Source organism: Acanthochromis polyacanthus, chromosome 15 (assembly GCF_021347895.1).
Source record: "Acanthochromis polyacanthus isolate Apoly-LR-REF ecotype Palm Island chromosome 15, KAUST_Apoly_ChrSc, whole genome shotgun sequence".
NCBI lineage: Eukaryota > Metazoa > Chordata > Actinopteri > Pomacentridae > Acanthochromis > Acanthochromis polyacanthus.
In genome coordinates this window covers 13,671,867-13,688,698 of record NC_067127.1, presented here as the reverse complement: position 1 = coordinate 13,688,698, position 16,832 = coordinate 13,671,867, and the positions used below count along the sequence as shown (strand labels likewise).

Sequence of the window (16,832 nt, the reverse complement as noted above, 5' to 3'; positions counted from 1 at the left end):
CCAATTAAACTCCACTAAATAAAATATACACTGGCCATATCAGTGACACCTATAAAAATATCCTAAGATTATGTAGAGGTCTAAGGCATGTAAAATGATATCAAATGATATTCCAATAGTTTCACCATTGAAAACATTATTGCTGGCACTCTGCCAAGACCCCTACAGCCACTCCTGTATCAACTGAAGTTCCTGCAATGATCACATTTTACTGTGAAGACACTGCCTCCTGCAGGACCATTTGATCCATTGCAAAAACAAAACAGCAATTTAACCCCCCCCCCGTAAAAGTTAAAAAAGACACCAAGACAATCAATCCAAACTTTGAAATCAGACTTTAAGAAACCATAGGATTTCAATTGCAGCTACAAGTGGGTGATTAGAATGAATCCATTGCAACTACCACGGCTGTACATAAATGTAAGAAAAACTAGACTTCATAAAATCTTTATATTTATTTTTAATTGTGATGAGAAATCTTCTAATTAAAATTAAATGTTTTTTTAATGTAATACATGAACCCCATTCTTGATCAAATTTGAAAGACAACATTGAATCGGATAATTTTCCGAAAGCCTTGAGAGTGGCACAACACTCTAAATCCCGAAAAGAACACAAGAAAATAAAAGTCACATAACCTACTTCATAATATGCATATTTAATGATAGATTATGATGATATATATAAACAACTGTCCAAGAAACATTTAATTCCAACCAATACTTTCCAGTTTAATAAACATAAATAATCACCAAATGATCAACCAAATACTTTCAATAAAACAAGTTCATATTACCAACGTGTGCTTTTGCTGAATCATGAGCATTTCTTAAAACCTCCGTAATAAATTGTCATTCTGTTGTAGGCAAAGCTTCACTCTCCCAACACCAGGCTGGGGAAATGTTGTGCTGCAATGGCAAGTAACAGCATTAAGTATTAAGACCAAAGCCAAGGCTGCAAAGTCTGGGCAACAATCCTATTTCATATGCAATCTTTGCCTTTAAAAATGATGGAAAATTGTTGATAAAAAAGTAACTTGTACAAATGACCATTTTCAGTACAAAAGCTTGTAAAATGTAGTTGTGGTGCAAATCAATGCAGTGTCTCTTAACATTAGTGGAAAAACATTTGCAACAGTGAGGACAGTATGTGCAGACTTGACTTGGGCCAGCTCACCAAAACAGCCATTTCATTTTTGTAGCAGCTACATTTCCAGTTCAGAGTCTAAAATTAATTGTATACAAAGTTGGAGTAAAATAATTAAGTAAAAACATAACACATAAATAACACTGAAAATATAGCATAAGATGGGGAAAACCATTTTCCAAACACAGAGGCAAAACAATGTTTTTAAAAAATGGTAGTAGAAAAATAAAAATGACAAACTCCGTATCCACCGTGATTCCAATATAAACAACGTGAAAAGACAGAAAAATGATTTTGTTCATATGTCTTTGAAAAGGTAATTATAAGTACTGAAAAACCAAGAGATAATCCAGATGCCCATTCAGTTGCAGTGAGGTATCAGTGCCACATTCCTCCTGCCCAGCCAAGTGTTTGATTCTGCCGCTGTTCTACTGAAAGAACTTGAGGCCCGCAACGAGGAAGAACTTCTCCAGGAAGATCTCAGAATCAAGGACGGCAATGTGGGCAGCCCGGCCGATAAGGGAGTTGGCTGTGTTGGGCAGGGCATGGATGACATCATATCGCACTAGATTACAGTCTTTGTTCTGAAGTACTGGCAGCAGCAGGTTCTCAATCATCTCAGCATAGACAGGACCTTTAGAGACAAAGGTGAAACAGGCTGAACAGGACAGGGTTGGGTACATTTCAAACTCTTCAGTCAATATAATTTGTAAAACTGTATGCTAGCCTAATATTTAGTTTGTCAGCAAAATTAGGGAATGTGTCCATATAGTGTTTCTTTGGCAAGAAAAGCCTAATCAAAAATGCACTCCCCATGCTTTTTGTCTCTTTGACAGCAATATCTTGACACTCTAACCTTAGCATCACCCCTCGTTGTGATCATTTCTGCCTGACATTTCATAAAGCTCTGCATAGACAGCCATGGCCAGGATAACCATCATTTGTTTAGTTTCCAGGATGACAAATCCTGCCCATATTATTATCTGAAAAGAAGCGACAGTGACAACACCAGCACCATTTTGAAAAGTTCAGGGATTTTCTACTTGATGTGCCCAGCGTGGCTGCACAAAAGAAGACAAGAGCTTTGGGAAAAGATGCTGGGTGCAGCGCTTTTTCTATCGGTGACCACATACGATCTATCTTCACCGGGATCAATTTAAAAAAAGATGCTGGCACTCAGTAAAACATGCTATATCGACACTCAATCTGCAATCATAATTTAGCCTACATCACCATGTTGGAAAAGGAGCAAAAGAATTGAGGGGAATGGAAAAAAGTCAGAAAAAAGTTTGGACAGCAGGACACTCGCTATTTTTTAAAGGCAGAGCTAAAAATACTGAAAAGGAGATAGCAAAAAAGGGGAAACTGCACTACATGGGTGAAGAACAACCTAGCAGTAGACAGTGGCTTGGTGTGTCAAAACCCTTAAGAGTGTGATTGTTCTGTTTGCTTCTCCAATTTAGAATCAGAACACCTGCATTTAGCCAAAGCCCCCTTATCCTGGTCATTATATCACTATGCCGAGCAAGGATGCTTCAACTTACCTGTTTGTTTGTCTTTTAACGCAGTTTTACACATTTCTATTCGAGCAGAATGATAGGGGACATAGCGATCCTGCAGTGACCCCACCAGCACCACATTCTTGAAAAACTGCAGACCTTGAACAGGAGATAAAGAGGAAGGTTATATGCAATCTCAAATTCCAAATGTACAGCCTAAAATGTCTGTTTAGAAACTGTAAAGCTAACCAGATTTCTTGCTGAGCTTATAGAGAAAAGTTTGGCGAGGATCAGAGTGATCACGGCACGTCAGCTGCAGGAGTGACCCTGACTTTTTCCACTTCTGCATGAACCAAAGGCCTGGAAAGACAGTTGAATAGCTATTTAGGAGGATTCCTCACGATAGATAGATAGATAGATGGATAGATGGATAGATAGATAGAATACAATCATAGCAACTACCTAAAAGAAGGTGGAATCTCTGAAAATGAAGTTAAATGTTCTGACATTCACCTGTGTTGACCAGAGCGGAGCTGTTGTACAGTGTGCCCAGGTGAGGTCCAGAAAGGGAAAGAAAGGTGTGTAGCCTGCTCAGGTAACATTTAAACCTGGGCCTGGTAAGCACTGAGCGAACTATGAGGTTCCCCAAAGAATGACCCACAAAGCTGCAAATGAAGAAACAAAAGGATTAGAGACTGCAAAGACTCCAAACAACATTAAAATGTCACTGACATAATTTGAAAATAAATAGCCTTAACATTTATCATTTGTTGATTGATAACGTGAACTTCAACACTTAGACATGGCTATGTCTAATCATGTCAGTTTACTGATGGTTTATTGCACTATGTTGCTGTTTGATAAATCACTAACATGGATTTTTTTCCCTATTTTGCATTCTCACGGAACATTCAGATAAAATCAAACATATTACCTTATCTTTGACACTGTGAGGTTGTATATCTGAATGTACTGGACTATTTCATCCAGCAGTCGATCTGTCATTGACTCAAAGTCAGCAAAAGTGTCATTCTGTAGATAAAAGGAGTACTGAATCAGCAAGGACAAGGTTTGAGTGTACACTTGACTAACAGTTGTTTAAGCTCAAGCATCTTTAACAGATAACCCCAGTTCATCCACTTAAACTCAACAAGTATAAAGTCTGAACCATTCACCTGATTCCTCTCAGACATTAGGAAGTCTATACGAGCACCAGGTAGTCCAAGCTCCAGGTAGGTCTTCACTAGTCTCAGATCAGCACTGTTACCTGCAGCAAAAATGCATCAATGTGTTTTTTTTAAAAAACATGGGCGTAAAGGAACAAATCGAATGTTGAAGATGTTGATGGAAGGTTTCCTACCATCCAGGCCATGGACACAGACTATGAGATGGATGCCTTCTTCACAGCTTTCATCCTCTTCCAAGCTGAAATAGGGCACAGTGGATGCCAGCTCAGGCACTTCACTGTACAAGAAACCAGGAAGCCTTAGCTGCTTCATTTCTTCTTTGGCCTTGATGAACCTGCACAATTATAATGAAACAGGTTGATAAATATTAATTTGTAATGTGTGAAAAACAACGTATGATATTAGGTGGGATTTGTGAAAAGTTTTGAAAGATGACTCACGCTTTCATCTGTGGTGTGGGTGCACATTCGTACCACTGCAGGCTAGAAGAAAGAGAGGTGGAGGAAGAGACAGGTCTTCCCAAGCTATAGCCAACACTGCTGGAGGCCAGGTTAGAACAGATAGGAGCTTTTGATAAATCTTTTGTTTCATGGAGGTAGTCAATGCTGAGCTGTTCGAACAGAAGACTTGTCTCTTGAGCGGCTGCATCCCCAATCCCAATCCGGTCATCATCCGCCACACCATTGACAAAAGCATAGCCGTCACCTTCTTCGTAGTAACCGTTCTCGATCATTTCATGCTCTGTCTCGTCCTCATCCTCCTCAGCCTGTGGTCCTGTCTGGATTCCCAGTGTGATAGCAGATGTTTCTACAGGGCTGATCTCAGACACATCAGTACTAGAGCATGAGCCAAAGTAGTTCTCTACCATCCCACGCTTTACCAGGTCAGTGCTACTGGTGGCCGAGTTACTAGAGGGGCAGGCTGTGTGTGGTTCACTACGGGGTTCTTTAATGGTCCCAGAACCAGCTGCTTCTTCAAGTCCAGATTCAGAAAAACCTAGTAATTTGGAATCTGTTTCCAAGTCACAGGCAGGTTTTCTAAGCTGAGAATCACCTGCGACTGTGTCAGGATTGCAGGCTACATCAGGTCTTTTAGCGATATCCCCAGAGAAGACAACACTCTGCTCCTGCACCAAAACACTGGACTTCCTGCCTCGGACTTCAGCACCACTGGAGCCCCTAGAGGAGCCTTCACCCTCATCATCTGAGGGCAAGGAGTTGATCGAAGTGAGGGAGGACTGGACTCCACTGACAGCACTGGTATTTTCTGGGTACAGAATTTCTCCTGCCCCACTGGGCTTTTGTATTGCACTTTGCTGAGCAGGCCGTGCGGGACTCAGGAAGGGCCTCTCAGGTTGTGGGGCAGCAGGACCTGATTCAGTGGCACCTAGCCCTGCACAGGTCTGCGGTCCTAAAGCAAGCTGAGTGGCAAAGGAACTGGGCTCACTCTCAATGCCCGAGTCAGAGAGGCGAGACGAGGCACTGGGGGCTCCTCCATCTGGCATCCTGATACAATCACTCTTTACCTGTACGGAGACAATGCAGGACTGGCCACGCTGTGCTGCTTCTTTACTTGGCCTTTCAAAGACTGATTCTAAGACAGACTGTTGTGAGTCACAAAGATCTGTGTGGGTGATCTCAGGAATATTACTACTAAGAGTTCCATCAGTCTGATATGGTAGAAGAACCGTTACTTTATCACCTCTGTATGGGTCCTTGTTACTTGGTTTCACTTCAATTTGTTTCAGTCCTGCAGACCACTGTGGCATCTTTTGGCCACTGTGGTCAACCTGCTCATCATGGTGAACTGGTTGGTTGGATGTAGCAATAACCCCAGGACCTGCCTGAGGATTATTCTGCGTGTCCAAAGTTGTAGGATTTTTGAAAAAAGCTTTTTGACAAGCAGCAGTAGTTATATTGTCATCCGCAACAGAATCATCAGCACGGTTTCCAGAGTGTGCTGATGTGGCAGCAGAGTCAAAAACAGAACTGACATTAGTCCTTAAATAACTACTTGAGTCCCCTTGCAAGATATCTCGTTCCTCATCTTGGTTAAGAGGAGCTTCGCCTTCCTTCCACTTTTTGCTGGTGTCACCATAAGGAACTTTGAGGTTCTTATAACCCACTAGAACTACAGAGTCCTTAGAGCCCTGTCTAATCAGCTTCTTGGAGTTGTCTGTCTTTGAATTTTTCTTCAGTTTGACTGACTTGCCTTTGGACTTTGGTGGTGGATCATAGTTGTCTGGCCAGGTGTTATCCATAGGAGCATATCGTGACTCAGGTATGGGGCTTGCTGCTGCACTGTAGTCCTTAGCGTTGGGCTTGTCTGCTTTACAAGAAACTGAGCCTGTCCTTGTATTGTGCATGCCCAGCCAGGGTCCATCGCGATCTTCAGGTTGAAAACATGTTACACACAAAAAAGTTAAAAAACAAACAAACATATAACTTGTTCATAAAATTAGTCAGTAAATATGCACATCTAGCAGAGCAGCAATACTGTATTGCTGACCTTCAGTGATAGAATCCAGATAGCGATCCTCAAAGATGATTGGCAGGGAGCTAACATCACCATCCAGGTCTGCACATTCCACTGGAAGTGGAGGCAAAGACATGAAGTAGCTCGAGCTTTTGATAGCATTAGTCATCTGCTGGTGACTGTGAGCACTGATGGAATGGCAGAGGGAGAAAAGGAAACAACACGTCAAAGAAAACAAATCTGGGCTACAGTATTTCAGGCAAGTTAGTGCTGGCCCAGACCCGATAACAGAAACACTACATTCAACAAACACGACAAACATGCCAGTACAACTTACTGTAGCTCCTGATATGCCAGTGCAGATTGTCTTGGATGTTCCAGACAGAAGAAAGCCTCAGCAAATCGCCTTACCTGTAACAACACCCCATTACTGATTATATAGTCTAGTATTGCGTATTCTAGTACAGCTTTGAATCATATCAGAATGAGAAAGATTGTTGTCCTTCATAGATAACCAGTCAGATGTTTAAATTTGTAGACGACTTCAGAAATTGGACTCACTCTTAGTGTATGGTGTTCCATAGCTAATAGAGCAGCAACATGCTCCTGCAGGGACACAACTTCTAGGAATTGTCCCCAGAGAGCCATAAGCAGAGAGCAGAGCTGAGCTAGATTCATATTTACGAGTTCCGCCAGTTCATCAGGGGACTCGGCTTTCTGCTAAAATCAAAAAGACACAAGCCACTCAACAGGGGGCATAAGTGAGCATATTTTCCTGACATGAGCAATAAAGAACAATATAAACTCTGTTCAAAGGTTCTTTGCTTTACAAAAAGTAAAATCCGGTAAAATATATAATTTGTCTTCCCTTAATTGTCAATTGGGGAATTTGTTGCACGCAATTTTGGCATTTGTTTTGTCCAAAGCTTTCCCTTAACAGTCATTTAAACAAGGCTAATTTTTCCATTTTTTTCCAAGTAAATTAGGATCATGGACCACTTAACCCTCAAAGAGACTAAAGTACTCTTATCTTTAATTTCCATATATTTTCAATTCTGAAAAGCTGCTTACTGTGATCATGTAAAGCTGCTTAATTCCAGATGGAGTCTCCAAAATAAATGAAAGCTCTTCCTATCTCTGTCTAGCCTCATATAAAATGATATATTTAGACACAAAGTGCTATACACTGAAACATGCAAGAGGCACTTGACCTCCATAACGTGCCTACATGATCCACAGTCATTTGTATCATTCCACAACTCTGGCAACATTCTCCTTCACTACTGATCTATAGAGGGCCTAACTAACAAGCTTCAAGGACCCACTAAAGCTTGGTCTTCTCATTTACACAACTATAAAATCTGTTTACAGACTAGTTTTAGCTAGTCTGCTCACAAATTTGCTAACGGCATTCTGTTGCGTCTCTTCTCCACAATTTGCTGACACATCTTGAGTCATTTGCTGTAATTACGGATTCTCACAAGTGATTCAGCTACACTTTCTGTGCATTTCAGCATGCTTTGATATTCACTACCAAATACAGCAATAAAATGTCTTGACAACTATATGCTCTGGTGCCATATTTGAAGTTAAAATCTAGAAGTTTCAAACATAGATGATATGGCAGCCTTGTCACTTACTATAAATACTGTGCATCATTCGCAATTGACAGACAGTTGTCAAAGAGAGAAAATACAAACATTCAATAGATCTTACCTTGACTTGTTCACATAGCTCAGCTAGACGGGCCTCTAAGTCGAGTTGCTCTAAGGAGGCAGAGTAATAGCGTTACTAAGATTCATCAATATCAGTCAGTTCAATTACAGAGTTTTTCAAAGAGCCTCAAACTCATGCTCAATAGGAAAGTTGTGTCAGACAGTAATGGTGTCAGAAAATACTTCATGGCATGACCAGAGACAGCAGAGAAATTCTATAGTACCACTGTGTTATGAAATTCTTTGACCAAGGCCTTGCTACAAAGATGAAAAGAAAGGATGAAAATGTATACAGCAATGAAAAGATATGCCCCTGGAAAGTGGTCCTAAAGAGGGCGTGGTGCTTTCTACAAGAAAGGAAAAAACTGGAGTGAAGAGAAGAAGGGAGAAAGAGGCAGTTCGATTTGAGGTACTGTAAGGGTCGGGACATACCTATGTAGACGTGCCTTTGACTTCGAGGATAGGGTCTTCTGAGTACTCTCTCATATAGGACTTGCATGCTGGGCTTGGCTAGTAAGATTGCACATATAGGCATATTTAACTTTCTGTATTATTTGTTTGTCTGGGATAGGTTAATATATGGCCACTTGTGTGGATTAGGTTTGGTGAGCTATAGGAACAACAGTGAGTTGTGTCTGGCTTTTGTCAATTTGTTGAAAGGTTTAGCTGAATGCAAAGTGATTTTGTAAGCATCGTGAACTGAGATGAGTTAGCCATGGTTAGACCCCTAAAACAACTGAGTAGGTTGCTAGCTGTGTGGTCTGTTTAAAGGGCTGAATATGGTATTGTGTAGGGATCAAATGAAATGGCATGAGATCACAACAAACTTATATACAACAAACACATACTGAAAAGAAAAAATAATAATGAGAATCCACTGACAGCAAAAAAATTAATAAGAAAATATTGCATAAGGTACAGCCTTGAAGATGCTGGTTTCTTCTCATTGATGTTAGTTCAAATTAAAATAATGACATAAAATAGAGTCATATTGTACTAAGTCTGGGATATAGAAAACCATTGCTGTACAACCTGTTGTAACCTCACACAAGAGCTGATGTGAAGCCACAATGCAGAATACCTAGTTCCATCCGATGTGAAGAGGGCAGGTCCTTGGTAATGGAGGTGAAATAGCCAAAGAGGCCCTGGTAGGCTACTAGGAGATTGGAGCACAGGTTATGGTGCAGACCGAAGGCATGCTGCAGACAGGGGTCAGACACCAGAAACGTCCTGCCCTGAGGGATCACAAAAGACACAAATAGTGACAATAGATGATTTAATTCAGTCACAGTTTTATTGCTGTTCTAGACATTGTACGACTTGTGGACCTTTGCTTTAGTAGCCACTCTGTTTTGTGTGCGCTATCTACATGCAAATGTTTCATAGTGACTTTTGAACAAATCCCTGAAGTGAAGTAAAAAGTGGTCAGTGAGATGTTATTCCCATCCAACCCGTTAGAGATACATCAAGAAGTGATGCAGGAATTGCCTCTGTTCTGCCTGAATGACTCTGGCACATTTACCCAACAGCATCTCAGTGGAAGCGTCAGCTGGCCACCTTCCTCTGTCATGAGAGGGATATTACTCATGGCCAGATCCGACAGTGTTCTTCTTCGGCCTGATCTATCAATAGTCTGACATATCTCCCCATGCTTCAAATGCAATAAATATAGCACACTACTCTACCTGAAGTGTACAACTGTAAAATCCAAATCCACAGCCATGTCCATGTAGCAATCAAAGCCTGCATTACTGGCAGGCATCCTTGCCAAAGATAAAGGCCCTTTTTTCTCTTTTAGTTTTTCCCCCTCCAGCATAACAGTAAAACAACTAGAGTTTCACAACATACCTTTGGTATTATTAGCTTTAGAACAGTCATTTATTTTTAAGCAAATGTTCAGTTGATTCAATTGCACTTCTGCAAACTATAAAATCAAAACGGCATCTTCAAGACTTTTTAACATCACAGCAGATTTGCAGCATCTATAAAGAAAAATGGAGAAAATTTCAAAAACATTTATGCCATAAAAATAGCTTACTTACATCTGGCGATACTTGCTTGACATAACTGCTGCCGAACACCACATTCTCCAGAGGTGGGATGACTGAGTCTTTGCTCTGTGCTGGAGCATTGCGGTTAAGCCATGTGGTTTTCACAGGTCGAGGGAAACTAGGTAAACACCACAAGAATTCAGTAAGCTACTTCAAAACAGGTTTCCTGTACTTCATATTCACTTTCACTTCAAGTCCAAAATCAAAAGTAACAGTTTTTACTTCTGCTTTAATGGTACATTTTGTGTAAGCAATAAAGGAAGGTTTATGTTGGAATTTGCTGCCAACAACAGAACCAAATAACATGACAGAAATCTATGAAAGAGCTTCAATTTCTGTGCTTCAAAATTTAATGCAAAAAAATTCCTCTTGTCTGACCTGATTAGAGGCTGATGTAGTGCCACAAGGGAGGCATGGATGGCTACAGAGATGACAGACAGGTGGAAGTAGTCAAACATGACATTGACGTGTTGGTGGATGCCTCGCTGGAGGCTAAAGTGCAAACGAAGTGTGCGGCCACTGATATTCTGTAGAGAACTTGGATCATCTGGCCTGGAGAAATTATATAATGAAGACAGAAAACTGTAGTAGTGTCTTATTACATAAGAGATGCAAACAACAAATTTACAAAACATTGCACATGCAGTTAAAATATGCAACACCTACGTGTAATCGCCATCTGTGAAATATAAATCCAAGAGGAGCTGGAAATCCATGTCACTGAGGGACTCTTCCACCTGAGGATAAGAAAAAAACAGTGAAGCCAGTCAACTTTAGAGCCTGCATGTAAAAACAAGAGATGTCTTGGGCTGAATTGAAGCTTTTGTGAACTGTTTTTTGGGGAGAGATATTAAAGAATGAGTTTTCCAATATTCCTGCCACAGAATAGTTTCACACTTACTACTTTATATTTGCTTGTTGCAGGACAGAAAAACCATAAAGAAAACTTACGAAGCTGACTATATGCAGTTATCAAACACACTCTTCTAAATTGGATTGGCTTTTCATTAACACGTACTTTACACCAAGTAGGTAAAAGGCAGCATCACTGTATTAAAAATCTATGACTCAGACACTGTATTGACAAATACACTGTGGCAAATTATTTGGCCTGAGCTCAGGGCCAAGAAAACAAAACCCTAGTTAAGGTGACTTTATTAATCTTACCTTCTTCTCATCCAGCAGCATCATCACTTTGAAGAGAAGGACATCATTGACCACAACCTCTTCGTTCTTATACAGGATTTGAAAAGTTTTGCTGCAGATGACATCATCTTGGACTGAAGCAGGGAATGCCAGATCAGAGCCTAGAAGAAAATCACTACAATTAAGTGTTTTGATGAAAAATGAGAATGGAATAATTTTACACCACATGTCAGCTTCAGAATGTATAATCTTTAGAAAAACATGAGAACCACCACAGAGGTAATGGTCTTATAATAACCTGAGTCAGAATGTATCTGACAGAAAATATCTTATAATGTCTGGATTGAAAGTTAAAATGTTGCTGTTTCTTAACTACTCCATTCAGCAAGGTTACCAAAGTCGGTGGAAAACAAAACATTTCAGCATTGGAAATACTGTTGAGGCTCTTGTTTATTTATGAGACAAAGAAATGAGTGCTTTGTGCGAAAGAAGCACTGCAGGTTCCTGAAAGGGCATATGCACAAAGCCTTAAAGAAATACTGAGAACAAGGAATGGCCTTATGACGAAAATCAGTGCTCTACTAGCTCTATGTCAGCAAAACAACATGCAAACCAAATCTGCAAAACATTTTTAAACATTTTTCCTGAAGTCACTGATAATATCTCAGGCCTGAAAACTGAACCTGCCATGCATATCTACCTTAAGAAATAGTATGACTTCATCACAATCACTTGCATTTACAGGAAACTGCCAGCCCTCTGATAAGAAGGATAAAGAAAAGCTGCAGTGTGTTACTTTGTGCATACTGCAGCTTATCAAAACATTTTTTCCATGGCTTTAATTGGAGAACTGAGAGGAAAGGAGCAGAGCTTGGGGCTGACCGACTGGATCCAAAAAGAAAACCTGAATCCAACTACAGAAAATACTGTAAATGTAGTTAACAAGCCTTATTCGCAAATGTGGTTGGAAAAAAAGACTGTCCATACTGTACACGTCATCAAAAATTTATTTACCTCCCGGGTGAAGCAGACTTGTTTCAACTTTGTGTGGTACTCGGGGTGGAACCTTAAGACTGGCGCGCATCTGGTAGAATCTATAAATGCATAAAAATCATTTAACATGAACACAGGTATGAAAAACTAGCACTACTAGCTTAGTTAGCTAGATTAGAAGTGCTGTAAAAGGGGAGCAAACCACACAGGTTAGCTACAAATGCCTCTCCTTGTAAAGGGACACTACACCTTTCATGAATAAATAATGAGCACTTTCTTTTGCAGTCACTCATGTAGTAAACCTGAGCTCTTAAAGCACTGATGAGTCAGGAGCATTGAGTACGAGTTTTTCCCTCAACACAGAGAGGTATGAGTGCGCTGCTGCTGTGAAAAAGAAATTCCAGAAGTGAAATACTGAAATGACTGTAGAGCTGTGCAGTTTAAACAGTGAACTCTCCCATCCTCAATGTCCTACAAAACTTGGTAATTATATGTTAGTTAAACAGTTTCGGATGTTTGCAAAATATCAATTTGATGGGGTGTATCATTACTAACTGGCAGGATGGCATCGAAGCACAGAACACCATCCGACACAATGCCAAAACTAGAATCATATTAGGAAGCAGGAAGTATCAGTTTAAGTCAGATGGGACAGCTGGATTGTGGCTTGCTTCCTGGTGAAGAGGATAAAAGCAAGTAAGGAACAAGGTTTATTCAGTCTAATATACTATGCTACATTGCATAGTAAGCTCAGTCTTAACACACAAAGTCTGACACAAACAACTAAAACATGCATCTCCAAAAAAATTATACAGCTTTGTTTTTCCATACTAGGTCTTTGACTTGCAATTATTATCAAAGGTTTTCTAAGTCCAATACAGTGCTGAATAAAGCAGATTAGTCACTCTGTGCCAGCCCAAATGGTATTTTGTTCTACCACAGTCAATAATCCTTAATAGCACTGTCTCACTATAAAAGACTTGCAAGAACAGCATTAGTTGTGCTTGTTTACTCATGTTTCGACTGATTAAATGGTACGTACAGTTCACTACATTAGGCTTAGTAAGAGCTGCATTTTTATCTTCCAATCAATTGCATATTCAAATCAATATTTTAATTCCACTACAGAACTTTGGTAATCAAGACACATATTTAAACTAAGTGGGCCACAAATAAGGAGCTCCTCCATATCTGTTCTCCGCAGCATTTCTTAAAGTTATCTGTGTTCTTAGGGACTTATTTTTAAACTGTAAACATTAGTTTTGAGAATTCCCATCACACAGAAACAAAACAAAATGCCAATTAAAATATATAACACAGTATCCTCACACACTGTTTAGCATACTTAATGCTGTCTGTACAAAGAGCATTTCATAGCCCCCTGAAGGTCTAAACAAGACTGCCAACTCTCTGAGATTGGCTGGGACACTCACAGAACATGTCCCTGTGCCCTTCTATCCCAAACTCCCTGCCAAAGCTTGTTCAATTCCCCTCAAAGCATACAATGAAAGCTGACCTATTTTGTACATTAGCAAGATAGACTTATCTGTAAAGAATGTTTGTGACAGAGATTTTTTTTGTTGTTGTTGCAGCATTAATGCATTGCAACCCGGAAAATCATTCCAGAAAAGAAACAATGAGACAAAACTCACCCTCTTTGGAAAAGGTCCACATTGTAGAACTTGTGGAGCTCCACAGAGAACTCCACTGTGGCCTGAACTTCAGTCATCTTGGTCTCTACAGGCGGAAGTGCCTTACATCATCTGGGATACACCTGTAGGCCTGCAGGCAAAAATAATCAAATACATCATTTCAGCTCCGACACTCAAGGACATCTGGGCTAAAGCAAAGAGATTTCTGCAAAATCTTTCCACTTGAATAAAACACTAGCCTAGCCACGCTAGACCCAGCTCTGAAGACACAAGGTTCTAGGAACTCTGGACAGGGAGGGAGGCGGGCTAAAAGGTTGTCTTTCAAATCACTCTGCAGCAAATGTGTAGGTATACAAACAATCAGCGCAAAGAATAGGCTGACATAGTTGCTAGAGCACCAGAAATCAGAAGATGCGGTAGTTCGGTGAAGCCTTATTTATACAGTCAATGGGTGAAGCTCAAGTATATTACAGACATGTTAACAGAAAGATTATTCAGAGTCGGTGCTAATGGAGCTCAACGACTGTTGTCGCTTTTGTTGTCGACCCTGGCAGAGAATTAAATTCGTTGCCGTGGGTTGTCTAGCGCGGCTAGGCTAGTTGTTTCCGGTTGTTTCTGTCAGAATCATCGCGCCTCTGTCGTCACCAGTTTTAGGAGCATCCAACCTCGAGGCTTACCGAGGGTAACTAGACCCACCCTGGCAGAGAATTAAATTCGTTGCCATGGGTTGTCTAGTGCGGCTAGGCTAATAAAACACAGCATTTTCACTACAATAAAACTGGCAAATAACAGACCAAAACTTCAAATGAGTTGTAAAACGATCCTCTGAATTGTACAAAGCGAAGTCCAGGTCCAATTTTCTTTAAAGATCTGAAGATATCAATTAAAAGAAACCATCAGCAGTAATCATAGAGTCACAATGTGAAGTTCAAGATTACATAAGGCTCTGGTGATAGTTGTGGAGAAATTATTAGGGCATGAAGTCTATATTTGACAGAAGAAGCAGCCTGTCCTCTGGGCCTAAATGGTTAACAGCCCAGAAAATTATAGCATTAGTATGACAGAGTAAAGGAAAATACTATTAATAACACTTCAAAAATAGGCCTGAAATACAATATTGCCAATTGGTACTGTTAGAAATAAACCCAGACATCCCTCTCATTTAATGCAAACATTTTTAGCTCTCAATGCATTTAGACCCAATTTAAAAAAGGCTATATAGTTATTTTTGGCTGTAGTTGAGGCAAAATAAAACTGGCAAAAAAAGAACTATACAGACGCTCCTTAAATTAGTCATGTATGAAATGAATAAATCATCCACTGGGAAACAACATGACTTTGTGTCCGTGCCAGTGGAAACCAATGAGACACAAAAGGCCACAATGAATTTGACCTGGTTGACATGGATGCTTGATACAAAGAGCAACAGGTTCATATCTAAATTTGACTGTGATTAAATTACAAAAATTGTTGCTCACAATAAATTAAGGTACTTATTACTCTTTGCAACGTTGTAGTGAGTACTTCATCATTGTTTTCTACAATGTGACACCTTTTGTTAGTACAACAGACACTTCATTAACACACTTGTATGTATCAAGAAGCCACTTGTAATTTATCCCCAGCTACAATTATCATGTGAACCAATGATAGCCGCTTTTATCAAGTGTACTTTGTAAGTAAGCTGCAAGACACAGAATTATGGCATGAGAAAGATGGCATTTCGAATTCAAAAACGTGCAAATGTGTACATAAAAAGCTCTGTTACTAAGTGCCAGTGCGAGTAATTCATATTTGGTTAGCATTATCGATTTATGACCCAGTGAACAGCTGGTGCTGAGTCTTAGGGTCATAGCAGAAACAGGTTGATCAGGTTTAGCCTTTAGCCAAGAGCTACGTCTGCAGCACTACAAGTACATAAAACCTATAATTAGGGACAAAACAAAAGGTGAAGTGAGGCGTCGACTGGAATGCTGACATGTTGCTATCAGTAAACCAAGTAACCTGACAGTGTGAGCTGCCAGCAGCGGATGCATATCCACTGTTTGTCCAAACATTACAGTACATGCAAAACGCTCATTTGGAAAAAGTTACCACTAGGCAAAGTGAAATATTTCCCTAAAACACCAGCAATTGCTGATACGGAAATGTAACAATCACTTAAATCAATTCAAACAACCAATCCACATAGGGGAAAGTGAAATTAAACAAGCAGTCTTGTTAAAATATATATAAATGGTAAGGCCTGAAATGCCATCAGCGTACGGTTTCTTATTCAAAGGCATATCAACAGCCCCAAACTAATCTAGGTCGGTGTAGAAACAGTCGCATTAGCTATGACTTAGTTAAACGTTTAGAATACAATTACCAGAGTGAGTGAAATGATAAAGGTCTATGACTGGTGGGCTGAATCTCTGCAAGGGTATCGTTTCGGTTACAGGTGGGACGCTACTAAAACAACATTTATGTAAAGGCCCACAAAAGATGAGGAACGATTCGACAAAGACACAATATACTTGAACAGACCGACAAAAAATCTTCCCCGACAGCCAGTTTCCGAACGGTAACTAATAGTTAGCGGTAACCGTAGCCACCCACCGAGCAGTTGTCACCGGGTATCATTAGCTCGCCGCAGACGAGCTAACGCTACTCACCATTGCTTTGGCAAGCTAACATTAGCTAGCTAACCAACGTTAGCTCCAAAATGAGTCGTCTCGTCGTCGGTTCACAGGGAGGAGGTGACAAAAAACACAACTCCGCTGGCTGTTTCACTTCCTAATCTGGCTACTCCGATTTGGGAAACGGCTTTAAAATGACACGCACAGCCGACGGGCCATGTAGCTTTCTTTCTCTCAGAGTAGTGTTTGCTAGGCATCAAGCTAACTGTGCTCAATCTGAGGAGCTGACAGTAGGCGCTGCTCCAGCTGCCCGCTGATGAACATTCAACTGCGCGTAACTGCACATACCA

General features: G+C 40.3%; 1 protein-coding gene across 4 annotated transcripts; it reads right to left on the bottom strand.

Moving 5' to 3' along the window:
- Positions 1 to 318: 318 nt before the first annotated feature.
- fam135a (family with sequence similarity 135 member A) lies at positions 319 to 16,780 on the bottom strand. 4 transcript variants are annotated; one of them, XM_051959923.1, is made up of 21 exons: positions 16,519 to 16,780; positions 13,865 to 13,994; positions 12,234 to 12,313; positions 11,241 to 11,380; positions 10,740 to 10,810; positions 10,452 to 10,625; positions 10,065 to 10,191; positions 9,104 to 9,257; positions 8,455 to 8,532; positions 8,024 to 8,073; positions 6,869 to 7,024; positions 6,645 to 6,718; positions 6,347 to 6,495; positions 4,273 to 6,226; positions 4,006 to 4,166; positions 3,821 to 3,912; positions 3,580 to 3,677; positions 3,159 to 3,310; positions 2,895 to 3,005; positions 2,691 to 2,804; positions 319 to 1,780 (listed from the first exon to the last, which is right to left on the bottom strand). In XM_051959923.1, exons 2-21 carry the CDS (start codon positions 13,939 to 13,941, stop codon positions 1,575 to 1,577), a joined length of 4,218 nt encoding a protein of 1,405 aa, XP_051815883.1. In that variant the 5' UTR covers positions 13,942 to 13,994; positions 16,519 to 16,780; the 3' UTR covers positions 319 to 1,574. The 4 variants fall into 4 exon arrangements, with proteins under 4 accessions (XP_051815883.1, XP_051815882.1, XP_051815884.1 ...); XM_051959922.1 differs by having other exon boundaries at positions 6,869 to 7,027; positions 16,519 to 16,779; XM_051959924.1 differs by lacking the exon at positions 8,455 to 8,532 and having other exon boundaries at positions 6,869 to 7,027; positions 16,519 to 16,779.
- Positions 16,781 to 16,832: the final 52 nt, after the last annotated feature.

Bases quoted from the DNA above. Each gene is read 5' to 3' on its own strand.
- fam135a (XM_051959922.1), bottom strand. From the start codon at position 13,941: ATGACTGAAGTTCAGGCCACAGTGGAGTTCTCTGTGGAGCTCCACAAG. The intron at 12,314-13,864 runs GTGAGTTTTGTC...ATGCATTTATAG, and splicing joins GTGGACCTTTTCCAAAGAGG to ATTCTACCAGATGCGCGCCA. The intron at 8,533-9,103 runs GTATTCTGCATT...CAATCTTACTAG, and splicing joins TTCACATCGGATGGAACTAG to CCAAGCCCAGCATGCAAGTC.